General features: G+C 44.2%; 1 protein-coding gene and 1 long non-coding RNA gene across 9 annotated transcripts in view; one reads left to right on the forward strand and one right to left on the reverse strand.

The window, feature by feature from the left end:
* AUTS2 (activator of transcription and developmental regulator AUTS2) overlaps positions 1-26,704 on the forward strand; it is a 1,120,208-nt gene that overhangs the window by 274,047 nt on the left and 819,457 nt on the right. For all 8 annotated transcript variants that reach the window (XM_075904281.2, XM_075904276.2, XM_075904275.2 and 5 more), the window contains exon 2: positions 25,273-25,482. In XM_075904281.2, coding sequence (XP_075760396.2) covers positions 25,273-25,482 — 210 coding nt within the window. The remainder of the gene's footprint in view (positions 1-25,272; positions 25,483-26,704) is intronic.
* On the reverse strand, positions 1,556-21,611 carry LOC142819196 (uncharacterized). The gene is made up of 4 exons (XR_012896989.2): positions 21,368-21,611; positions 4,133-4,245; positions 3,476-3,585; positions 1,556-1,897 (listed from the first exon to the last, which is right to left on the reverse strand). It is a non-coding gene; the product is annotated as an uncharacterized LOC142819196 (long non-coding RNA).

Consider the following 26,704-nt stretch of genomic DNA (forward strand, 5'->3'; position numbering starts at 1 on the left):
TCTGGGATCTTTCGAATGTAGTATGTGAGTCTCTACTACATGAGCTAAAAGCCAGCTGGCTTGTCTCTGAGGCTGTCCAGCAAAGTCATTATCCTCTCAGCAAGTGGTCTCAATACCACTGCATGAGACAGTGGACCACACCCAGGAGGTGGGTGGGTTACAGAAGCTTAGAAGGGTGCGCAGCAGCCCGAGATGGCTGAAGAAGAAAGCACTTGGTTAGCTCAGTCTCTAGCATCTTGAAAACATCAAGCCTCTCCTACCAGGTTATGCATTCATTTTAAAAGCCTGAATTAAAAAACATAAACAATGAAGTTGACCCAGCAGGAAGTTTGTGCCCTCGCATACACATAGGGCTGCCTTTGAGAGAGGCGAGGCTTGTATCCATCACAAGACCAAATCTGGATCATGTTTTGTTGCCAAATTCATAATCAAACTGACTTTTTTACAATGTAAGGCCATAAAACGTGAAATGAATATTGCATGGAGAAGATGACCTACCGTTTTACTTTTCAATGTGAACTTCAGTTTTTCAAAGGGTGGGTTCCTCTTCTGTCTAAATCTTTTTTTTTTATGTGTATTTAAAGAAGGAAAATAGCATGAACATTACCTGTGTCATTGGAGTAATAGAAGCTAACTGCTGGCCATTATATATTGCATAAGAAACAGTGACAGACGCTTCATCATACTGCAGTCTCCGGTTAAGGCATCCATCTTTTTGCTAAATAGATGTGGTTTCACTGACACTTGACCATGGCTCTTTCCAGGGAATATCTTTGCTATTACTGACACATCTATTACCTTGATCATTAAATTAATATAACACAGAGCCCATGGCAACTCCTTCTGACAGACATGAGATCAGGATGCCACCTTCCCATCCCACAATCAGTGTGGTTCAGTGGGGAGCCTCTACTTGTCTGCTAAAGATATTTTCAGTTACGCTGTATTGTTCTGACTGCATTCTATCAGAGGCGGTGGATTTTAATGCTACGCTGTGTGCCCGTATGTAAATCCATGAAATGAGTGCGTTGGATACGCATTGGTCAGTAGCTACAGGAATTGCAAGTGTCTCTGCCTTGTTCTAGGTGCTTTCATGGTGATGAATGCTGTAGAACCTGAGAAGAAAATGCTCTCTTAAAAAGAAAAAATACCCCATAAGGCAGATTCTGGGCTACGTGATGGCTAATTGGTGCTTCACCATTGAATTACACAAGGCAGGTTTAAGCCTGGCAAGCCAAACCATACAAGAAGCAAGCCAGCCTATAGGGAAACCTCTGCCGTGATATGATCAGCGAACAGGCTCCCAGGCTACGTCTAAGCTACAGGTTTCTTTGGGAAGAAGCTTTTCCGGAAGAAATCTTCTAGAAAAACTTCTTCCGAAAGAGAGTGTCCACACTGCAAAAGCACATCGACAAAGCGATCTGCTTTTTTGAAAGAGAGTGTCCAAACTGAATGGATGCTCTCTTGCATGTAAGCTGTGATGGCTATGGATGGAGTGGCCACCAGGGCACCTGTGCTTTTTCCTCTTTCCTTTTCTTCCAAAAGAACTGTCTGTTCCCTGTCCACATAAGCCTTTTTCTGAAAGAGCTCTTTTGCAAAAAGGCTTCTCCTCGTAGAATGAGGATTACCAATGCCGGAAAAACCCCTTTGCTCTTTTGATTTTCTTGCGGAAGAACATAATTACAGTGTGGACACTCTTCAAGTTTGTCGGAAAAATGGCCCCTTTTCCGACAAAACTCTGTAGAGTAGACATACCCCCAGTCTGTGGTTGGCGTTAGCATTGTGGGGATGTCACCGTGATGTCCTTGGTTCCTGCTGATCCCCAGCTGTCGGCGTGAAAGTTAAAACACCATCTCCTCTGCCATCATTTATGCCAGGAAAGCTGCCAGGAGCATGGCTGGGGGAAGAGAGAGAAGATAAGTGGTTTGAAGCCATTTTTGCCTCCATTGCTCATATCTTCCATATTGTCCTTTGTATTGTAGGGCCGTAGGCAAAGCTCTGAGGGGAAGAATGGACCATCTTGTGGTTAAGGCGCATGACTGGGTGATAGATCTGGGTTCGGTTCCTGTCTGTGTTGCGGATTACCAAGGACATCTTGCTGTGAACCTTGTCTCCTCATCTATACAGCTGGGGTAGAGAGTACACTTATTAAGTCTGCAGATGATACCAAGCGGGGAGGGCTTGCAAGCAGCACGGGGCAGTGGGCGGGAGCTGGTCTGCGCAGGGAGCTGGTTTTTAAACTGGCTCCCCTTGTGGACCAGCTTTGGCCTTCCACACCGCACTGCTGCTTCTGATACCGAGGCAGCAGCATAGGCTGGCAGGGGACTCTCCAGGACAGGGGCTGGAAGCGCACTGGCTGCTGGCCTCGCCCCTGGGGACTATTGAATTGTGTAGCTGATACTATTTTGTTCAATTACACAACTACGCAATTCAGCGCTATCTAACATCCCTATTTTGGGCTACCTGAAGCAGCATGGGACGCAGGAATCGGGCACTTGGCTGGGTCAGGCCTGTGGTTAAACTTCAGGACGCAGCTTTCTGAAAGGAAGCTTAGAGCCCGGACTTGTGAGCCCACAAAGCATGTTTCAGCAGTTTATTCTCTGTGCTGCTTTAGAGCCTGACCTTGCAGCTGTTTGTCTTGGGAATGGTCTTATCGCCTTCCGTGGGCCTGGCTCGTGAGTCAGAGCTCCAGGCGTGGGCCCTAGGTTTCTCACTGCATTGTGAGATGGCAGTGCTGGAGAACTACCCATTGAGAAAGTGAACTGTCTAAAGAGGAGCAGCATCCTTTCTTTGCCTTGGCGTCGGGCTTGCCAGTTGTATACTAACTCAAGCCTGTTTTAGGCAGGAGATGGCTTCCATTTCCTCCCTTCCCTCCCAAGGTCTCAGTCATAAGTGACACGTGGTAGCACTAGGGAGGTGCACTGTCGTCCCCCCCGTCTTCCCCACCGTAGAATCATAGAATCCTTGGGCTGAAAGAGACCCCAGGAGGTCATCAAGTCCAGCCCCCTGCTCAAAGCAGGACCAATCCCAACTACATCAACCCAGCCAGGGCTTTGTCAAGCTGAGACTTAAAAACTTCCAGAGATGGAGATTCCACCCCCTCCCTAGGGAACCCATTCCAGAGCTTCACCACCCTCCTAGGGAAATAGTTTTTCCTAATATCCAACCTAGACCTCTCCCACTGCAACTTGAGCCCATTGCTCCTTGTTCTGCCCTCCCTCACTACTGAGACCAGCCTCTCTCCATCCTCTTTGGAACCTCCCTTCAGGAAGCTGAAGGCTGCTATCAAATCCCCCCTCACTCTTCTCTTCTGCAGACTAAATAAGCCCAAATCCCTCAGCCTCTGCTCATAGGTCATGTGCTCCAGCCCCCTCATCATTTTGGTTGCCCTCCGCTGAACCCTCTCCAATGTGTCCACATCCTTTCTATAGTGGGGGGCCCAGAACTGGACACAATACTCCAGATGTGGCCTCACCAGAGTTTTAATTGCTGAATGGGGTGCCCCCTCAGGTCCCCTGCCTCTCCTTCTTAGGATTGCCAGGTGTCCGGTTTCTGCCTGGACAGTCCGGTAATTGCGTCTTCTGTCTGGTAAAAATAGAAGATACTGGACATGTAAAATGTAAAATTTTCTGGGTTTTTTGGACAGCTGGCCAGCGGGGACATTTCCCCTCTGCTGCGTCTGGTGGGGGTGAGGGGAGCAGGGAGCATGGGAATATAAAGGTGCAGCAACCTTTCTTTTTTTTGCAACCAATTTTTTTCCTCCTGCCATGTTCGGGGAACCCTAGTCCCTCTAACTGGCCCTCCGTGCACCTTCCCACTGGCACCAGGTGCCTATGGCCCGTCCCCTATTGGTCTCTAAGATAAGGAATTTCATATCATATGCAGTTTGCACTTCCCCTTCAGCACCAAGAGATACGGAACATTGTGAGGGCAAATCCCTTCCCCTTTGGCCCAGGTGGACAGAATCAAGGCCACACTGCTAACCAACGGCACAGGCTGCCGTTGGGTGAGTGACAAGCAAGCCAGGAGGGCAGTGTGCTGAAATAAATTGGGGTCCCACTGAAGATTGTCAGGACAGCAGGGAGTTGTCAGACCTTGACATTTTGGTCCGCTTTCACATACGGCTCCTAACCTGGGCCTTGCCCTCCTGACAAAACAGCTGCCATTTTGGATTAGCTTCAGAGTCAGCGGAGCAGAGTGATTGCCAATGCCATCTGTCTGATGGAGATACAGTGTGAATGTTCTCTGCAACAGAAAGACAACATAATAAAAATGGGTTCTGCCGTAAAGCTTGCGGAATCCTGCTGGGGCTTCTGCTGCCCTTTCTCACACACACACACACTGTCTTGGAGCTCTTGCAACACTGAGTGTGTCCTGGATTCAGCAAGGGATTTCGTTGTGCGGTCGTATTGATGTGTAATTGAACAGCCCTTGTATGTATAGATCGTAGTGTGCCAGATGGATCGGAGTAGCCGTGTGTTTCATTTAGCTCTTTTGGGCCATTTATTAGCTATTCGGAAGATTTTCCTTTTCCTTTTCGGGCTGGTAGCAGTCTCTACAGTGGAAAGCTCTCAGGAAACAGTTGAATCTAGTTGGTGATGATTTGTTTATTGGGAGAAGCCTATGCTGGGATAATTTCAGGGCATCCATTCCTTGATATCTGTTCTGTTCACAAGTGAAAGGATAATGAGGGCATGGCAGAGCTCAAGCAGCAGTTTTTTCAAAGGCAGTGAAAGAACATTGGCTCAGTCGGTACTTAGGGGCAAATTGCTGTTCCTTTTGCTTGTTCTTATACAAGGCATGGAGAAATGAGGTACCCAGGAATGGATTCCCTGATGGTATTTACAAAGGGCCCAAGGGATAGTAGAGCCTGTTTAAAAACCAGCTAAGCCCCTCTAAGTCAGTAAAACTTCAGTTGGTGATTTTTTTGGGGCCGTCTATTATTTTGTAAAGTTTATTTCTTGTCAGGTTCTTATGTTTTCCTTTGCATGTTGAGGCATTTTCTTGGGCTTATTGAGCTTTGCTGGCAGTGGAGAATCAGCGTTGCGGCCTGTCAGAAAAACGTGATGATAAAACAAGAGCAAACCAAATGTTCCATTATCCCAATTTCCCCCGCTGTTTACAATTGTTCAGATTAACACAGTCGTGCCTCTGAGGGAAGGATCCATGCTGGAGAATGGCTATTCGTGGCTGAACATTCTTGTAGGTACTCCGGTGCAGTGAGTCGTGAGTAAACTTTGTAAAGTCTTTGGGCAGGAACTGTGTGTTGCAAACACATGTACTGCCAGCACAGCACCCCGTGAAATAGAGCTTCAGTCTGCTCGGAGCCTTGGATGGCAACTGCAGAGGAGGTCAGGGCAGAATGGTAGTGGTGTACAAAGAAGGACTAAGAAGGCACAGATCCCCAAGCAGTATTTTATCTGGAATGGGGCCACCTATGCTTATTGTAATTCTGGGCGCCCATCTGGTCACATTTTTTCCTGAGGCACTGAGAGTCAGTGCTTTAAAAAAGGAACATTATTACGGCCACAACCGTGGGGGAGAGGCAAAGGGAGCACTTGCCCTGGGACCTGGCAATTTAAAAGGGCCCGGGGCTCTGGGCTATTCTTGTGGCAACAGCAGCAGTCAGAACTCAAGGCCTCTTAAATCGCCGCTGGATCTCCGTGCAATGTGGTCCAAGCGACACTGAGGACCGGCTTGGGAAAGCTAGCCTCTAGCCCCACCCCTTCAGCCCCTTCTTGGGGTGTATGGGGCGGAGCCTCCACATTGCCCAGGTCCCAGCTAAGTCTTGTCAGCAGCTCTTAACGTTAACGAATAAAAGGAAGTTCTTCTTCACACAGCGCATAGTCAGTCTGTGGAACTCCTTGCCTGAGGAGGTTGTGCAGGCCACGACTATAACAGGGTTTAAAAGAGAACTGGATAAATTAATGGAGGTTAAGTCCATTAATGGCTAGTAACCAGGATGGGTAAGGAATGGGGTATCCCTAGCCTCTGTTTGTCAGAGGGTGGAGATGGATGGCAGGAGAGAGATGGCTTGACCATTACCTGTTTGGTTCACTCCCTCTGGGACACCTGGTATTGGCCACTGTCGGCAGACAGGATACTGGTTTGAATGGACCTTTGGTCTGACCCAGTATGGCCGTTCTTAGGTTCTTATCATTCTAAAAATGCTTCACTCAAAATGTACAACTGAAGTACAGGTTGAACCTCTCTGGTCCAGCAACGTCCATGGTCTGGCATTATGTTTGTTAGCCGGAGGTTCTCTTATCATGGGTGTGGCCAAGTTTCCGTCATTCCCATAAAGTTTTTTTACAGCCACTAGTCCTGGCTCTCAGGGTTCTGTGCTGTTATTTAGCTCAAATTTACCCAAATGTCTGCTAAGCAGTGGAAGTGTCGGTAATGCTGCTAGACAATATTGACCTCCTGTGGTTTGGCAAATTCTCTGGTTGGGCTCTGGGCAAGTCCTGAGGGTGTTAGAGTGGAGAAGTCCAACCTGTATTACATCCATTTATCAGTTGCCACAGAATTATTGTTTTAATCGATTTTGTGACAAGCAATGACTGTTGTTGTCCCAAGTTTTGTCTTTGGTGATATCCAGGGCTTGACGAACGGCGGTGAAAGCTGCTCGCCAGCCCCGCACTGCGCATGCGCAAGACCCGTATTACGCAGGCGCGTGCTGGGAACAAATGGGCGAGTAGATTCAATGCTTTGTCGAGCCCTGGTGATATCTACCTTGGAAGCTGCTGGCAATCAACAGGCTCTGATCTTCAAAACAGAACTGACAGTGTCATGGTGCAAATGGCAATAACTCCTTTGGGTGACTATAATAATAAGCCTAAGATGCAACTGAGTTTGACAAATCCAGGTTTTTCATTTCTGCCTCTTCGCTTTATTTTTGTGCACAAACATGGGCTTGAACTATAGAATCCTCCTAGGAGAACAGATCTGCATCCTTTTTTTGTATTTCACGAGAGCAGAGCAAACAGAAGGATCAGGGAACTATGTGTTCTCAAGCCACTGACTGCAATTTTCATGTCAGGGTTTTTTTTTATAGCCAAATGTGAGTCCAGATGATTGTACTCCAAATGACAAGTAGATGAACCTCTGGACGATCTGAAACAGAAGTCTCAGCTAACATACTAGCCTGGAAGTTTAAATCATGGAATCCAAACTAAAGACTTCATTGTAGAGATGGTTACAAGTCCCTCCGCCCCCCCACCCTCTTCCTCCTCCCCAAAAAATTCTGAATTCAGATTTGGAACTTTCTTCTAAAGTTTTGGAGTTTTGTTTCAAGACCATTTTTAGTTCTTATCCCAGTAGCTACCGTTTCATATCCTTGTTTTAGGCCGTGGGGGTGGATTTTGAGGGGAGCGAGGAGAAGTTAGTGGGGTTCTATATCTGCCTAATTAAGGTGTGGCCTAAATGGTGTTTAAAGTTGAGGTTTTTTTAAGGGGAAGGCCCTCATTGAGATTTGAGGGTATTTAGGATGAGCGTGACATTAAGCATGAATTGTGCTGCATTGAGGGCCACCGAGGAATCAGGCAGAACCAAGGGAGGAAGAAAATAAAGGATTCAGAACAAGTTGTTCTGTCTCTACACAGAAGGTTTCAGTGGGACAAACAAAAGAAACGAAGAAATTGATTTGGCTTTATATATTATTAATCTTGATACCTAGTCTGCACAGAACCCTAAAAGTGTATGTCCTGTGCTCTCTGATAGTTACAGAGCCCTGCCAATGGGTCCGTCGTCCTATTGCACAGCAGCAAATTCCCCTTCCCCTTTCCTGTGCGACTGACAAAGAAGCCAAATCCTCCTCTTAACGGAGGAAGAAAGAATGGTTTTGGAGGCCGTGTTTAAAGCTTTCCGCAAATCTTTGCAGCTCACGTTTTTACACTGCAGTCGTTTTCTCTAGTCAGACATCCCTGCTGCCTGTTAAGTAACACAGAAAGCATAGATTATGAGTTAAGGGTATCGACAGCATTTCAAGTGCTATCAGAGAACATTTAATTCAGCTTAATTTTGTGATAAATCTCATGTTTAATCCTCTGGTTGCTCCGTACTCATGTCTGTATTGATCTTTGCTGAATGACTGCGTGCCGTTTAATAAACTTTGCCATTAACCCAGGATTTCTAAAGGGGGAGATTGATCCGACTATCAAGTCTGATAGAACCAATAAGTACATGAGCATCATATAAAACATTTGCGTGAAGATAAAGGTAAGGGTGCAGTGAACATGCTGCTTATTAGCGAGAGAGTTTAGAATCAGGAAGCTTTAGCATGTCAGTCTCTCTTCTTCAAAATCCACAGCCGATCTTGGCTTGGTTGATTTGCGCTGACACCTCCTTTCATGTCTCATTTCTCAAGTCAGTCTTTTAGCCCATGAACCAACCTCCTTCCTTTTCTCTTTTTCCAACAATAATTACAGGATCCCATTCGTTTCATCTTCTCATTTCCAAGCACTGGTTTTGTCTGGGTTTCTGAGGTGGTTTGGGCTTCCAGGAGTGCCGTGTGCTTTGAGTAGGGTTTTAAATGCGCATTGAACAGGGTTTTAAATGTGTCTGCACTCAGACGATCAGGTGACTTTTAATTTTGGGAAGTGAAGGGAAGACTGGATATAGCAGTGAAAGGTAACTTCCTACGTATGTGGAAAACATCTTTAAAAAAATTCCTTTTCTTATAGCCCAATGCCAGTGTCCTCCTTTCTGCCGGTAATCTTGTTGACTTTTCATGCAAAAAGAGGCTGCAGGGTTGTCCTAGCAGTAAAGTCTCTACCGTTGGGAACAGATTTCTCTCTGCTCTGAGAGCTACAGACTTTGTCAGCAGATTTAGAGGTGCGGATTCTGTAACATGCAACTTTGGTTCAGTGTTACTTTACTGAAGACTCCAGTCACACATCAGCTATTCAGAATCTGCCCTGACTTACATCTGTGAAGTCAGAATGGATAGGGTTGCAACCCTATCCATAAGAATTCACGCGGTTAATTGACTATTCAATTAACTGATATTTAACATCCCTACCCCGTCGTTGAAGAAGAGGGAAGACACAGGAGCCTCCTCCGGCATGTTGCAGGTTCAGTGAAGACAGCTTGGTAGATGATAGCTAACGAATGGAATCAATCTAAGTTCTGCTCGGCTAGTAATATTCTTGGTTTCCATAGCTCCCTACGAGCCTGCTGTAATTATTGGAGAAACTCTTGATTTGAGATGCTCAGTTTGGCAGATGTAAACACACAAAGTATGTAACCGTAGAAAGTTGCTTCTGAGTGGCTATAAACCTGAAATATTACAGAGGCTGCTTTTCTCAGTCACTGAGTGGCCGTGCACATTACATTATATTTCACTAAAAAAGAAACTTTTCTCCAGACACTGAGCAGCTGAAAAGGTTGAATATTTGCACAAGAAGTCATGGATCCAGCTGCAATGTGATCTTAAAATGTAGCTCTAATTGAATCACTTCCCCCCGTACTCCTTCTGTTATTTTCACAAGTTCTGTGCCACGTAACAAAACCAGAAAGCTTCTCAGCCTTTCCCTTTTACTTGTGTGCGCTGCCTTTTCTACCCATTGACTGAAGACCCCATTTCTTAAACTCAGGATGAGCTGGGGAGAACTGTTGTTTCTCCTCTTCGAGCCGGCTTGATAAAGAGGGTCTGAAGTTTTTTGGCTGTGGGTAGAGCATCAGTAGTCCTAAAACTGAAAGGAATGGTGTATCCAGATCTGTATCTGCAAAAATTGAGCTATGGAATCTGCACCCACATCTGCAGATATAAAGCGGATATCTACAGGTTTACAGGGCTCTAATGGTTTGGCTCAGGTAGTCCATCAGCTGAGACTGGAGGCGAGGAGAGAGGAGAAACTTCTTATGCTCACAATGCACAGGAGTGTGTCTACACAGAGGACAAGGCAGTGATGAAACAGGCACTCAATATCAAGTGCTGTCAGGTCTGTTGACACTTTTAGATGATTGCTGCAAACAAAGGGATTTGCCAGGGTCAGCACCATGCTGCAGTTGGCTCTCAGCATTTCTAGACTCTTCTCCCCTTTCAGGAATCTGATTTGTCTTGTGAAACCCAAGCTACGCTTCATTTGAAAACTACTTGCTTATAAAATCAGACATAAAAATATAAAACCTTCAGCGCGCACTATCACTGAAAAATGGCTGACTTTCTGATTTTTGCCATGTAATTATAAAACAAATCAATTGGAATATCAACATTGTACTTACATTTCAGTGTATAGCATATTGAGCAGTGTAAACAAGTCACGATTGGTATGAAACATTAGTGTGTACTGACTTTGCTAGCATTTTTTTAGGCAGCCTGTTATAAACCCTGGCAAATATCTAGATGAGTTGATGTTCCCCCAGATGCACACAAAGCTCTGGTTGAGAGCCACTTCTGTACAGAATCCATCGCTTAATCCCTCCACTTGATGAGAACCAAAATGCCCCTCGAAGAGAACTATAATAATAATAATAATTAATAATAACTGTCTCATTCATCAATAGATCTCATAGTGCTTTACAAAGCACATGGTTTGTATCATTATCCCCATTTTACAGACTAGAAAATGCTGAATGTGAGTTAACGAGGCTTTTGGTCATTTATTTGAGAGAGATTTCAAAGGTCTCTGTAAGTTAGCACACTCCTAACTTCTGCCCAGAAGCAGATGGGTTTCAGTGGTGAGTAACCTCATCCTGTATATGGCTTCCTTGCAAGCTTGAATTGATACATTATTTTGGGATTGCTTTATTGGGATGAAAGGTGCTATGTCTGAATGAGAGAGAATTAATGTTTCTATGCAGCTAATAATGTGTGGTGATAGGGAGCCTAGTTCGCCCTTTTCTAGGAGCTTATAAAATCAGACATCAAAATACAAAACCCTCCTTTTTCTTTCTTCCTATAATGATAATTGCGCAGCAAGAAAGAGTAGTAAAACTCCATCTATTGGCATGAAGAGTGAAAGCAGGCACCACTAGGGACTTTTCTCCCCAAACCCTTTTTCTTTTTCAGTCTTTAAACAAAGAAAATAAACATGTGTGCCGCTCATATAGTGTATCAGACACATTTATTTAAGGCCTAGCACTGTGAAATAAAGACTCTACCATTGGGAACAGATTTCTCTCTGCTCCACGCTCCAAGAGCTACAGACTTTGTCAGCAGACTTGGAGGTGCGGATTCTGTAAGATGCGATTCTGGTTCATTGTTACTTTACCGAAGTCAGAATGGATAGGGTTGCCCGGTATCTAGTTTTGAACTGGACAGTCCAGTATTTGAACTTTCTGTTCGGGAAACAAATTGAGAAAATAGAAATGAGAAAATATAAATGTCTGATATTTTTGAAATAAGATGTAATGTAGATTGTGATGTCATGACAAATGTGTCCAGTATTTTTGTTGAAACCATCTGGCAACCCTAAGAATGGGCCCAATGCATAGTTGTTCCTAAATAGGCCCAGTGTTTTAATAAACATGTCGTTTTCATAGGCTTTTCCATAAAAAGAGTGTGTACCCAGATGCTTTGCAGAGTTAAATGATGCATTTCTAGCATTAAGGGAGAAAAGTGGCAGAAAGAAGGAAAAAGTGGGACTTCTCGAAGGAGATCCGCAAAGAGTAGAATCCACAGGGTGCAGAAAAAGAAAGTTTTCCAGACAGTAGAAAAGGCAAACTTGGGACAGGTAGGGAAGCCAAATCTAGGTATTTGCATTGGTGATGAAGTTTGAAATGGTATAAACTAGTCAAAAGGTGGGGAGCCAACAGGTTTAGGTGGGGGATAATCTTACTCTACCTTTTGGTCAGTGGAGGCACCATGTTTATCTTTTACTTCAACAAACAACCTTGCCTCCTCCGCGGAACTCCAAACTGGACCTTGGGGTGCAGTTGGACTTCAATAAGGGAGGGAGAGAGGGAGTAGATTGAGAACAGCTTTAGTCTGAGGAATGTTTGTAAAAGGATTTAATGGAATGAGCTGAGATCAAGTGCTTTGATATCCATCCTTCTTTCCTTCAGATAAACCTCAATGGCTCCTTAGCTTGTCAGCCTGGATTTTACCACATACATCTGACATGACCTCGTGTATCACTCCTTTAGGTTTCAGATGTAGGTTTATATGGTATCACGCTTACAGAGCTGGGTGAAAGCTGCAAAAAAAAATGTACATGAATGGTCATATGGTTTTAAAAACTAAATTGCTTCAGTTGTCTCAGTAGCCCTCTTCTGAGTTTGCTTTCTGCACACGGTTGTGTGACTAAATTCTGCGGTCAGAGTTTGGGAATGTTATTCTCTTGTGCTCAGGTACATGCAGAAATTGCGTTCAACGTAGACTGTCTCTGAAGTCACACCAGATACCAGGTTATGGCCCTGATTCAGCATTCTACAGGTTGGACCTCTCTGGTTCAGCATCCTCCAGATCTGACTGGTCCCGAATGAGGGAATTTGCCAGACTGGGGAGGTCCCCTGCTACTGGCCCCCCAGTCTGCCTCCCCTCCCTGCTGTCAGTCCCAGCCGCCCCCTCCCCCTGCAGGGCTGCCTTGCTGTTTCGGCCCTGGCAGCCCAAACTGTCGCATCCCTGGCCCACTGTTGAGGATGCGGCATCGTCAGGTCTGGCCCCGCTAACAGGGCTGCCGTATCCCCAGCCCTGCCTCCGCTACCAGGCCTGGCATGTTCCTGGCCCCACTGGGACTCTCAGCCAGAACTTCCTGGTCCAGGAACATCCGTGATCCATTGCCGGATGCGGGAGTCCCAGTTTTTGGAGGTCCACCCCTATGTATGTATTCAGCAAAACCCTTCAGAAGCATTTTATTGAGTCCCATTGACTTCAGCACATTTACATGTTTAACTTAATTATGTCCTGAATGTGTGATTCTTGTCCATACAGTGAACAGATAAAATTTCACATAGCCTATGTAACTAACAAATAAGCAACCCAGATGTGATTTTTGAAAAGTAAGCTGTAACATGAATGAATGTTGTTGAAAATGTCACAGATTATGAATTGAGTCCTGCATGGATACAAAATGTGTATTCACATCTGTATCCCAGAGTCCTGGAACCTCTCTACTCCCTTAGGACTTGCCTCTTTCTCCCCTGTGAGACACTGACTGGGTCAGGAGCAATATTCCCTCTATTTTTTCCATCTGTGTGTGGAATAAATTTTGTTTTGTGCACTGATGCCTGTGCAGATGTGTGCCATCTGTAACGATAAATGCTGTCAGTTGTGGGCACTCTGCTAATCAGCTGGGTGGCATGTGAATCGCTCCTGAATGGCTGCCCAAGCACTCAGTGTACAGGGAACACTGGCCAGAGGGCACACCTGTGGAGCTGGGGAGGGAGCTGTGGTCACCTGCCTACCTGCCCAGTTTCTAATACACTTAAATGCAGAGCCGCAGTGGGGGCAGGTCCCAGACCTGGCTTGAGCCAGGACTGAGCCGGGCTGCTGGACAGCCTGCTAAAAAATGTACTGGCACAGGGAGGAAAGGGAGGGAAATGCCTATAATCTCTAGTAATGGTCTCCAACCTTTTTATGTCCAAGATAATTTTTTAAATGTCAGAACAAGCCAAGATCTACCGCCCCATCCTTTGACCTTAATATCTCAGTGCCTCAGTTCATCTGTATTTTTGGGGAAGAATATTGTCACTTCTCAAATGTGTTGTGTAAATAAAGTAATATTTATGAAGCACTCATATATTATAGTGATAAATGCCATAGAAGAATCCATGAGGAAATTACGTTCTGTCATTAAAGCTGATTGAATGTTGTGCAGTCAGTAAGCAGGGTGCCACACACTGAACACCGAGAAGAAAACACAATATTGAATAGCTGCTCTCTAACTGAACACCATCCTTTCTGCACATTGTGTGAGGGAAAATAGTATGTGATCATGTAATTAAAGACCATCACGAGGGGGCTGAATTAAGGTTACACAGAGAATCTTTATTCTGGCATATCCTGGTTTTTGAAGGGTTGACTTTTTGAGGCCTTAATGTTCCTCTGATGTCATTTTTCATGGGTAATTTATATCCGCAGCACCCAAAAAGGAACTGCACGTATATCAGTGATGTTGTAAACCACTGGTTTCGTTATGAAAAATCAAAGCAATCTCATTCCTACAGACTCTCTTTAGGAACCATATCTCAAACAGACAGCAAAGTGCTCTCTTTCTATTGTTTCTGCCTTCATCTGTAACCGTCATAGGGTCCTGTAGACTGGTACAACCTTTCATCTGCCGTTTGTTGTTCAGCCTCTTTTGCACAACACTGAACGATTTTGCGGCAAGATTCCAGAGAGATGCAGGAGACATTGTAGAATAATTTTACAAAAAACCCAAAGCAAACAAAAGACTAATATCAAACCTCTCTGCAGCGCTCTAGTAACTTGAGGAAATTGTTTGGGTTAGTGGATCTATTAGCCAGCTGCTCTGGTTGACCTCCTGGCTCTTTCTTCCTCATATAATTTCCATAGTTTGAGAAATCTATTCTCTTTTGTAGTGCACTTCCTATTCACCCATATCCCCATACTGTATTGCTTCCATAAATGCTTCCAGAAACTTGGTTTTAGTATAATCCAGCTAAAGCTGCATTGAGCTGATCTATCGGAAGGAAAAAATGAATGACTATTAAAAACATCTCATGCAACTTTGATTTTTTTTTTTTAAGATTTCAGAGAGCAGTCAGTGCGTCATTTTCAGGCCTCCAAGTCTTGCTAAGGTTGCCAAAATGATAGTGGAAAATTAGTAAAAACAACTGAGAAGGTTAATCATAGAATAATAGAATAATAGGACTGGAAGCGACCTTGAGAGGTCATCGAGTCCAGCCCTCCGCCCTCAAGGCAGGACCAAACTCCGTCTACACCATCCCTGACAGATGTCTATCTAACCTGTTCTTAAATATCTCCAGAGAGGGAGATTCCACCACCTCCCTTGGCAATTTATTCCAATATTTGACCACCCTGACAGTTAGGAATTTTTTCCTAATGTCCAATCTAAACCTCCCCTGCTGCACTTTAAGCCCATTACTCCTTGTCCTGTCCTCAGAAACCAAGAGGAACAAATTTTCTCCTTCCTCCTTGTGACACCCTTTTAGATATTTGAAAACCGCTATCATGTCCCCCCTTAATCTTCTTTTTTCCAAACTAAACAAGCCCAGTTCATGAAGCCTGACTTCATAGGTCATGTTCTCTAAACCTTTAATCATTCTTGTCGCTCTTCTCTGTACCCTTTCCAATTTCTCCACATCTTTCTTGAAATGTGGCGCCCAGAACTGGACACAGTACTCCAGCTGAGGCCTAACTAGTGCAGAGTAGAGCGGCAGAATGACTTCACGAGTTTTGCTTACAACACACCTGTTGATACAACCTAGAATCATATTTGCTTTTTTTGCAACAGCATCACACTGTTGACTCCTATTCAACTTGTGGTCCACTATGACCCCTAGATCCCTTTCCGCCATGCTCCTTCCTAGACAGTCGCTTCCCATCTTGTATGTATAGAACTGATTGTTCCTTCCTAAGTGGAGCACTTTGCATTTCTCTTTATTAAACCTCATCCTGTTTACCTCTGACCATTTCTCTAACTTGGTACGGTCATTTTGAATTATGTCCCTATCCTCCAAAGAAGTTGCAACCCCACCCAGTTTGGTATCATCTGCAAACTTAATGAGGTAAGAGATTCCATCTATCCAGAGAACTCTTCCACAAATGAGTTGAGCAAGATTGCCAGGGCTCAGTAGCAATTTTGGTGATCATCTGATTGGAATTATTTCTTGTGAGGCAGTGTGTGCAGCTGTTTGCTAGTGGTTTGGCTAACTTATTACACAGAGAGAGTCTGTGCATGTGTAACCACCACCATGTGGATTTGAATATGGGACTTCTGAACTTAATATAGGAGCCTCTACAGCTTGAGCTATAAAGCCAGCTGGTTCTCAAAGAGGTCTCTTGTTCTTCTCTGTTGCTGTGGTCTAGGTGTCATTGCATAGGACAGTGAACCACACTAGGTGTGTGGGTTACACATGCTGCTAATTAAATTGCAGGCAAGGGAACTGACAGTGATGCCAGGCCCCTGGGAAAGATGGGGGGGCTGGCTCCACCCACCTGGAAGAGGCAGGGCCTTGGGCAGATGGGGCAGGGCTAGGGCAGCCACCCCTTAGTGCTTCCCAAAGCCCTGGAGTACGCTGCAGGGGTTCTGGTAGCAATTTAAAAGGCCTGGAGCTCGGGGCACTGCCACAGTAGTAGCAGCGGCAGCTGACAGCCTCGGGCCCTTTAGAATTGTGGGGCCCCACAGCAGTTGTTAGGGACCCACCCCATGAAAGGGCCTAATTTCAGGATTTCTAGCTCCTAGTTGTATAGTCTAGACATTTTAATTTCTTGGAAATTAAATTCTGAATATCCAGCATGCTGTATTTGAAATGAACAAATAAATCCCTCCTGAAAAATAGATATTTCCCCTTCACACTTATATTTCAGTCCTGCAGGTGGATTTGAACCTTGAACCTCTGGAGCTTAGTAGTGGCTCCTACGCTAAGCTCTAGATGTCATAGGTTCAAATCTGTCCGTAGGCAGTTACCCGTGGTCCTTCTTTTGCAACTCTCATTGGCTTCAATGAAAATAGAGGGTACTTTAGCATCTCCAAAGACAAGGTCTATAATGCATAGGCAAAACTGGCAGTTACTTCCAACTATGTATTTTGTAAAACCAGATTTTCTAAATGGCATAAAAAGAACTGCTCCCTCATTCTTTGGACCCATGGCAGACACTGACCTTGACCCTCTCTTAGCCTGTTTATAAGACCTTATTAGATGGTGTTTTCTTTGAAATCCAGCATTCCTTGTTCCGCTGAGGTTCTGATTACAGTAGTATGCACAACTGTTACACTGGTCTCAAAAGTTGTCTTGGTGTAATTATTGCGCTTGGATGCAGGCACGGGGTTGTGGACACTTCAAGGGAGAGGTACTACCTGCACTCGGCATGTGCACAGAAACATGAGGGTATGCTGAGTGATGAAAAGCTTTCTCAATGACTGAACAGAGCTGTTTGAATTTCTGGCTGTTCTCTGGTTGGCAGTAAAATGGGGTTACAAAACTAAGGTTGCTTTTTAATGGTTTATTTGGGGTTTTTTTTTTAGTGAATATTTAATTTGAAGTCACATGGCTTTCTAACACACACCGTTTCTTTCTTTCAACAAAACCACACTCTTCTCTTAAGGGTTTTGACAAGCATGATATAGATTTTCAAGCTTCACTCCAAATGAACTTTCCAAACTGTGGACAGTTAGATAGGCTAGCTCTGAAATATCATGTTCCATAAAAATTTCCACTCTAAGACCATATTCAATTGGATTCAGAAATGAAATCCCTTTCTAGTTTGGAACAAAACCAGAAGAAAAAGTAACCAATTAAAAATATTCCGTGGAGACTGAGGCTATGTCTAGACTGCAGGCTTCTTTCGGAAGAAGCTTTTCCAGAAGAGATCTTTTGAAAAAATTTCATCCAAAAGAGAGTGTCCGCACTGCCAAAGCACATCAAAAAAGCAATCTGCTTTTTTGAAAGATAGCATCCATTCAGTGCGGACACTATCTCACATTTAAGCTGTGATTACTATGGACCGAGTAGCCACCAGGGCACCTGTGCTTTTTCCTCTTTCCTCTTCTTCCGAAAGAACTCCCTCCTCCCCATCCACACACACCTTTTTCCGAAAGAGCTCTTTCGGAAAAAGGGTTTTTCCTTGTAGAAAAAAGCTTACCAATGTCGGAAAAACTCCCCTGTTCTTTCGATTTACTTTCAGAAGAACGTGATTTCAGTGTAGACGTAATTGAAGGTTTTTTTTTTTCAGAAAAACGGCCATTTTTCCAGGAAAAAAACCTCTGTAGTATATGCATACCCTGAGGTTTGAACCTGTGTATCTTGCCTGAAACTCCAGCTGTTCCAATTAGAAAGGTCTTGTTCTCTGCTGCATTAAAGCTTCTTTCTGTGGCTTTGTCTTTACTGGGGGAAGCAACCCCTCAGCATAGGGTGACAGAACTGCTCTATCAGCTGGCATAGCACAAATCCCCTCTTGGTCACTGGCATAGATGGCTGTGGCATAAGGCCTGGGGGGTGGAGGAGGGAGGAGGACTAGGATCCCCCCCCCCCCACCACCACCAAGCTGTTCTCTAGCTGCGGGAATGGAATTTCAAGACTCTAGGCATCAGACACAAGGGACAAGGAACCTATGGTGAACCCAACAGAGTTGTGAGAACCACTATAAAGCTGCCAGTGAGAATCTGGCACGTTACGTCTAGCTCAGATACTATGAGGATTAATTCTCTTGGAATAAACAAAGCACGTTTCACCCAACCCTGGTATGTTAAGAAATCTGTGTCTTTTGATGCTCTGGCTGTGCAAAACCATCTCTGCATGTCCCAGCTTTCCCTCCCCCCTTTCTGAACACACAGTTTTGTTTAAAATCTCAATATTAATTGGAGTGAGATGATGGCACTGCCAGGCAGCAGTTGTCAGCAGGCCTCCTGCTTGCCAGTGCCACAACAGGAGACCATCCCGCATAGGCAGCTCTTCTGCGCTAAGGAACTTGCCGAAGGATCGGTTTGATTAATGTGCCCGATAGAAATAAAATAAATGGTTTTTTTTAGACTATGCAGTACGCTCATAAATAGTGATGTGCATTTGGATTGAATTGTGCATAATTATGTATTTATGCTTTTGAGGCACTTTTGTGATGAAAGGTATCTCTGAATAATATGACACAGTTTAGTTTTGAAATAAGATTTACATGTTTGTCTTACTTATTTAATAATATAGGGCTACGTCTACACTGGCATGATTTTCTGAAAATGCTTTTAATGGAAAACTTTTCCGTTAAAAGCATTTCCGGAAAAGCGCGTCTAGATTGGCAGGATGCTTTTCCGCAAAAGCACTTTTTGCGGAAAAGCGTCCGTGGCCAATCTAGACGCGCTTTTCCGCAAAAAAAAAAAAGCCCCGATCACCATTTTTGCGATCGGGGCTTTTTTGCGGAAAACAGTACTGTGCTGTCTACACTGGCCCTTTTGCGCAAAAGTCTTTCGGAAAAAGACTTTTGCCCGAACAGGAACAGCATAGTATTTCCGGAAAAGCACTGACAATCTTACATGAGCTGCTGATTTTCTGGAAAAACTTGCCAGTCTAGACACAGCCTAGATGTTTATGTGAAGGGGGGAGAGGAGAGGGACATACCAAGATAAGAATGTTGGCAGGATCCGCTATCTACTTTGAATCAGCTCAGAGTGTAGCTGTTGAAAGCCTGACACAACATATGAGATGGTCCCTGCTCTGAAAAGATGTCCACCTAAATATAAAGGCAAAGGGATAGGGACAGGAAAAGGTAAACTGAGGCATTGTCTACACTTGAAAGTGTCAAACATGGCTGCACAGCAATGTGGCCATGGCATGAGTGCTGGGAAAACGCACTCCATGTAAACCACCTCCACAAAGGAAGTAGCTTGCTGTACTCGTGTGTGTGTGTGATTTTCACACCCCGAGCCACAATGTTGCAGCGCAGTAAAGTGCCCATGTAGACTTAGCCTGAGACACAAAGGCTATGCCTGCACTGTGAGGTTTCCTGGAAAAACTTTGCTGTGTCCAAGGAACGTGTTTGCTCTTCCGCGAAAAGAAGTGTAAGAGCAAACACTCTTTCGGGAAGCTCAGTATAGCTCATTCTACAAGGGATAAGGGCTCCGCCGAAAGAGAAGGTTTTCCCACCCTATCAGGTCTACATGGGGCCAAATGGTGGAAAAGCCTCTTCTGGAAAAGCAATCGGAAAAAGCTATGCAAATTGCCCTAAGCTTTTTCCAACAAAAGACTGTAGTATAGACCTAACCAAAGAGGGAAAATTTTGACTTGCCCATGGCAAAGCTGGGAATAGAGAGTAAGTCTCCTAACTCATAATCCAGTGCAAGAGTCACTGGCCCATGCTAGTCATTTAACATGGAACTTTTTTCTTTCTCTGGGTGTAGAAGTGTGCATCCCTCTTGGTTCCCCTCAGCCGTGACTTCGTCTTTTTGTCTCTCTTGATTTGGAGAGGGAACAGACTGTAGTAAGGATGGGGGAGCTGCCTTGTTCCAGACTGTCTGCTGATCGCTGGGTCAGGAAGGACCTGGAGAGACTGCTATTCAAATGAGGCAGCCCAATGAGGGGCTCTTCCCATCAAGTGCCAAGCTCATTGTACCTCCTGTTCTCTGCTAAATCAGCCCATTTGCCATCCCTTTCCTTTCTCCCCAGCAGCTTAGAAGAGAGGAACAAAGGAATTACCATAGCAGAACACAGCCAGTGATGTATGGGATCTGTTATTCTGTCAGACAGTGGCCTATTTCAGAGGCGTCCAAGGCAGAAGGGGAAAAATACATCAAACCTGGCCTTTTCTGGAATCCCATACCAGATATGGGCACAGAGCAGTTTGTCCTAAAGCATGGGGGCTGTCAGAGTGTGTAATTTGTATCGTATTTTGGTGTGACACACACTATGCATACATGTCTAATCTTGTGTACGCGTTCAATTCCATTTCATTCACCTGCCAGGCAGGTCTGCAGGCAGAGCACTGAAGGCACATCTGACTTTTCTAGGGGCTAAATCTTAGGCTAGGTCTAGACTGCGACATTTTTGTGGAAAAAGCTACGCAAAATATGCTCTGCATTTTCTGTAGCTTTTTCTGCTTCTTTTTTTTTTTTTTTTGCGGAAAAGCTCCTTTTTCGGCGGAGCCCTTATGCCTTGTGAAGAGCAAACGCATTTCTTGGACGTGGAGGGGTTTTTGCAAGACATCTCTCGTATCCTGCAAAACCCTCATAGTCTAGACATAGCCTTAGTGAAATTGAAGGCAGTGAGAAGTTTAGCCTTTGACTTCCATGGGAAATTTTGGTTTGAGCACTCAGCTGTGAATGCTACAGTGGTATAAGGAAGTACAATGCTGGTTCCTGATCTGGGATAATTAGTTTCTTGGAGGTTTTTTTGTTTGTTTTGTATTGAGTTATTGAAATTGAATTCAAAGCTAACCGACCAAATTGGAGGCAAGACCGGGTTCATAATTTGTAACAGCAAATTGCATGTAGGAATTGCTCCCTTGTCTCTTTCTAGCAGTAAGCAGAGCAAATCACTTTTTTAGGTGAATGCAGCAATTTTCTCCTCCCTGATAATTAGGTCATGACATGGCCCCAATAACTTAAGGTCCCATGTGTTCACTTGCTGTGGTTGTATACCTACCACACACACACACACACACACACACACACACACACACACACACACACACACACACACACACACACACACCCACACACACACACACACCCTGTCAATCTAAGTTGTGTGACTTCAGCTATACAAATAATAGAACTGAAGTTGACGTACTTACTGCGGTGTCTTCTCTGTGGTAAGGTCAGTGGGGGCTGCTCTCTTGCCTACTCCAGCTACTTTTCTTGTCGTGGTGCAGTACCAGAGCTGAGCACTATGTCGATCCACTGTGTAGTGATGCCCACAGATGTGCAATCCACCCCAAATGATAAACTAACTGAACTCTGCATAGGGATGGCTCTAAACTCAAGAAAATTGTTCTCAAATTTGGCTTAGAAATGTGGGGTTTGGTTTAAAAGATGTAACCCATGTGTATCTGGGCTACTCCTGAGAGCAGCAAGGAATTATGGCCAATCCAGCAGCTCTCATTAATGCGAGTGGGAGTTAGTCACTTCTTGATGGAAATATTAGCCCGTGGAGACATTTTATATGTTTGGAATTGTGCCACAGTTACATTTAGATTCCTAGCCATGGAAACATTCCTGCAGAAGCTCTCTCACTGTAAGGGGTGGGATGGGGAGGGGGGAATTTCCACAAAAGCCTCTCCTCTCCCTCCCCTTGGAATTTACAGCGAGTCCTGCTGACAGTACTTTTAAGGCACAGCCACTAAATCCTGTAGCCTAACAAAATCCCTCGGTACAAGTAAGACTGGGTTTGTGTAAGTGTCCCGCATCAGTCAGTAGATCGTATGGTGACTTCACAGAATAAATGTGTTTGTGAGCTCAGAAAGAACATAACTTCCTTCAGAATTGTTTCGGAGCATTGCAGTGTGTGAATTGTAATTCCAGCATGTTCACTTACTGTGAAGGGGGTCTGAGGCAAATATGGCTTTACTTACTGCGTTTGCCAAAGTTATTCGGTACAGTTCAAGTTCACAAGTTACTGAGCTGAATGCTGGGAATTCCGAGTAATGCAGTTCAGACTAGATGATAGCGATTCCCTCTGAGTTTAAAATCAAGATCCCAAATTGATACACTGCTCCTGAAGTCAATCTTCAGTGGAATTATGCTGTTTTACATCAGCTGAACATCTGACCTCATCAGCCTGTGAAAAATATCTGTCAAAATATGAATTTTTAGGCAAAGGGACATTATTTTAGTGGGAATGGGAAGGCAAGCTAACATTTTCACCGATTCCATATTAATAATTCCCTAGGGGTATGTCTACACTACCACCCTAGTTCGAACTAGGGTGGTAATGTAGGCAACCGGAGTTGCAAATGAAGCCTGGGATTTGAATTTCCCGGGCTTCATTTGCATAAGCGGGGAGCTGCCATTTTTAAATGTCCGATAGTGCGGACTCCGTGCCGCGCGGCTACACGCGGCATGGACTAGGTAGTTTGGACTAGGCTTCCTAGTCTGAACTACCGTTACTCCTTGTGAAACGTGAAACGAGGAGTAACGGTAGTTTGGACTAGGAAGCCTAGTCCGAACTACCTAGTCCGTGCCGCGTGCAGCCGCACGGCACAGAGTCCACACTAGCGGACATTTAAAAATGGTGGCGCCCGGCTTTATGCAAATGAAGCCCGGGAAATTCAAATCCTGGGCTTCATTTGCAGCTCCGGTTGCCTACATTACCACCCTAGTTCGAACTAGGGGGGTAGTGTAGACACACCCTAGCTGCTTTATAGCTAGGCTTTAAGGCTGCGTCTATACTGCAGGCTTCTTGCGCAAGAAGCTTTTAGCAGAGGAGATCTTCCACAAACTTCTTGCGCAAGAGCGCGTCCACACTGCAAAAGCGCATCGGAAAAATGATGCGCTTTTGCGCAAGGAGTTTTTGTGGAAGATCTCTCACAAGAAAGCTCTGATTTCCATTAACAGAATGGCCACTAAGGTACCTGTGCTTGTTTTGATAAGCTGTTTTTGTGAAAAAAACAAAACCCTGCTGCCCGTCCACACACACCTTTGTGCTCAGTAACTCTTGTGCAAAAAGGAGTTATTCCTTGTAGAAAGAGGAATACCTACACCGCAAAAACCCCTCTGTTCTGTTGATTCACTGTACATTTTCTTGTGCAATAACACGCTTGAGATATGGATGCTCCAAGTTTTTTTGCAAAAATGGCTGTTTTGCGCCGAAACTCTGCAGTGTAGATGTAGACTGAAAGGTTAGAAGTTCAGTGGCAGATGTCGATTTCACTATACACACAACCTGATGAAAAATATATTCATTAGTGATGACAGACATTTACAGAGAAGTAGCATTTTTCTTTCTTTGCCTGAGAACTTGTTAGTGTTTGATTCCAGGTTATTGATGTGTGGTGCTGACAATTTTTGTTCTAATAGTTATAACACTTTAACTTTCTCAATCTCAACGTCTTCTCTCCTTACATAATTATTGTCTGTCCCCTTCTTAATGCTGTACAACTGTGAATATTTACAGAGGTTGAATATTTACAAATGCTTAAAAATAAGCATAGATGATATTTGTCATGTAAAAAAAAATGAATTCTGCCAAGCCTATGCTTTTCTTCAGTAGTTCTCAAAGCTTTATACACAGGGGAGGGATGGGCAGACTAAAGTACAGAGAGGTGAAGTGACTTGATCTTAAAGCCTTTTCACAAACATGGATTAAGGCTACTAACTCTCCTGTGAGATGGGTAATAACAAATGGATAAAACTGAGGCACAGAGAAGCTAAGGAACTTGCCTGAGATGCCGTAAGTGAATGGCAGACCTGGGAATAGAACCTGCTTCCTCCTCCAGTCCTCTCAAAAGACTGTAAATACTCCATGTTCTTTTCAGTGTCAAAGCTGAATAGTGACCGCTTCCAGTTCAGCTACCTTTGTTAATGGTTTGGGGCATAAATTCTGTGACCGTCCCGGTGTTGAAGTGAGCAGTTGGGGAAAGTTTTCGAACAAAAGCCAAATGGATGGTAAGGTGTACTCTGCTCACTGATCCAAATCAGGAAAATTTGCCTGACTTCTTAAACAATATTCCTGGCAACAAGTAGTCATAACAACAGCCATACTGGGTCAGACCAAAGGTCCATCTAGCCCAGTATCCTATCTGCCGACAGTGGCCAGCACCAGGTGCCCCAGAGAGGGTAGACTGAAGACAATGATCAGCGATTTGTCTCCTGCCATCCCTCTCCAGCCTCTGACAGAGGCCAGGGACACCATTTCTATTCCCTATAGTCCTGTGGCACCACCTTAGAGACTAACAAATATATATATAAAGCTCATGAGTGAGTGAGTGAGTGTGTGTGTGTGTGTGTGTGTGTGTGTAAAAAGTATCATGAGCTTTCATTGGCAAAGCCTACTTCCTCAGATGAGATGAGCTTGAGACTATTTCTGGCAGCATCTGTGGTATATTTTTCTTCTTGTCTGAACGTACATGCCCTAAGAGAACCCAGGGCAATGGAGCTTTTCATGCTCTATCTTTGTGATACCTAGCTTGCTGTATTAGAAGTTGCAATATTGAAGTTAGGATGAACTGAGCTCTGAATTCTCCAGCACTAGCGCACATGGAACCTGGAGCTAGTATGCTCCCCGTACTGTCATTGAGCAAGGCTTGGCAGAATTCAATTTTTATTTTTTTAAATGTTGACAACTAATCTTAATGCAGATTTTAAGCATTTTTCATTAGCTATGTATATTTTCAAAGTTGTGAGTAATTAATTATTTAATGACTAGACATTGACGTTAAATCTTTATAATGATACAGCACAAACTGTCAACATCACATGTTGAAATATACAGTATCCCGGGGGGCTGGGAGGCATGTAACCATTATCGGTAACCTATAGGTTCATGCTTATCTACTAACGAATAGAGGGTCACACTGTTACATCTGTATTCTGAATGGCACAGAGAGGCTGGGACAGATCCACAGGCCATTTCAGTGAAGTAGAGTTGCACAAATGCAATGGGCTTGTTTTTTTACTTAACGAAGACGTTTCTCAGCCTGTACCACAACCAATAATTCTATTATTTCTCTCTTCTCCTCCCCACTTTTCCCCTCTTGTGCAGAAGGACGTAGCCTTGAAGCCTCAGGAACGTGTGGAGAAGCCTCAGAATCCTCTGGCCAAAAAGAAACGGGAAGCACTTACCAATGGGCTGTCGTACCATCCCAAAAAGCACAGACTTAACCATCACCAGTACAGCTCCGACCGGGAAAATGACCGCAATCTGTGCCAGCACCTTGGGAAAAGGAAGAAATTACTGAAGGGGCTCAGACAGGTGGGAGACAAGTTATTTCTTGGGGAAAGGGTTGGGCATATAGCATGTAGAATCTGCTTACTGGATTTGGGCAGTTCTTATGTTTCTTTTAACCCGTTTCTGGTTGTCTTACTGTTGGGCCACTTGGTGTATTTTAGGGATTTTTGATGTTTTCATTTGCAACCACCATGTCTTGCAGGAAGAGAGGAGGAAGGGATACCTGTGTAATTACTTCAGATGCTAGGTGGTGAACATGTTTGCAGGAAGCTGCAAGTTCTTCTCTTAGGCAGCAGATCCTCACTGAAGCAGGCTGAGACTGGCAAGGCAGGGGAGCACAGTGTCTTAGTGTTCTCAAGGCAGCAGAAAGCCCTAGGTATTCAGAATGAATCTGTGGTATGCATATGCTTTTGTTGACTTGAGATTTTGTACACAGCAGCATGAATATCAAGGGCAGGGTGAGGTAATTGTGAGAAGGGGAGCTGCTAATCAAGACAAATGGAAGCGGAAGACTGATTGCTGTATGAGCAGCTCATTTGTGGAGGTCTGTGGTACTTGTGTGTACTCTTTTGGGTTACTAATCACCATTCCCCAGTGCAAGAACGTCACACCTACTTTGCATTGTTATTGTCAGCAGTAGTTGTGGCTCATAGGTGAGAAAATGAATGAGTGCATAACATCTGGGATTACAACACTGGGGCCTGGGAATCTGGGCTCATAATTCAATAATCTGTGGAGAAGTCTCTTCCGTATGTAAAATAATAAGTAAAAAAACCAAAATCCCTTAGGTCTGATATTTGAGGTGGGGGTAAAACCGCAGAAAAATAGCCTTGTGTCAGTGCTTTTTTTTAGAAATATATGTTTCTCCTCCTGTATTATCCTTTATTACTTTTATCTGCTGTGTATGGCAGACTGTGTATGTACTTTTTGGAGACTTTTGTATATCATTTATAAAAATATCCTATATGCTAATGTGGCTGTCAAGCTAGAGAATGGCAGAGTTAAGTGACAATATCTACAAGTACAGATTTATCCTAAATTGAAGTATGATAAAAGCTCATTTTTAACCTCAGATGAAAACGATTCTCTCCATGTCTGCTTTTAATTCCAGTGAAAACTATGAGTGAATGACTGAGCTCTTCTTCTCTGGAATGTTTGCAACCTAAATGGTGCAGAATGAGAATGTGAAGGTGGAACTGACTATAGACACAAATGTTTTTCATTGTCTGAGCTGAGGGAGACTCAA

Source organism: Pelodiscus sinensis, chromosome 21, assembly GCF_052426305.1.
Source record: "Pelodiscus sinensis isolate ZL-2025 chromosome 21, ASM5242630v1, whole genome shotgun sequence".
Classification (NCBI taxonomy): Eukaryota; Metazoa; Chordata; order Testudines; family Trionychidae; genus Pelodiscus; species Pelodiscus sinensis.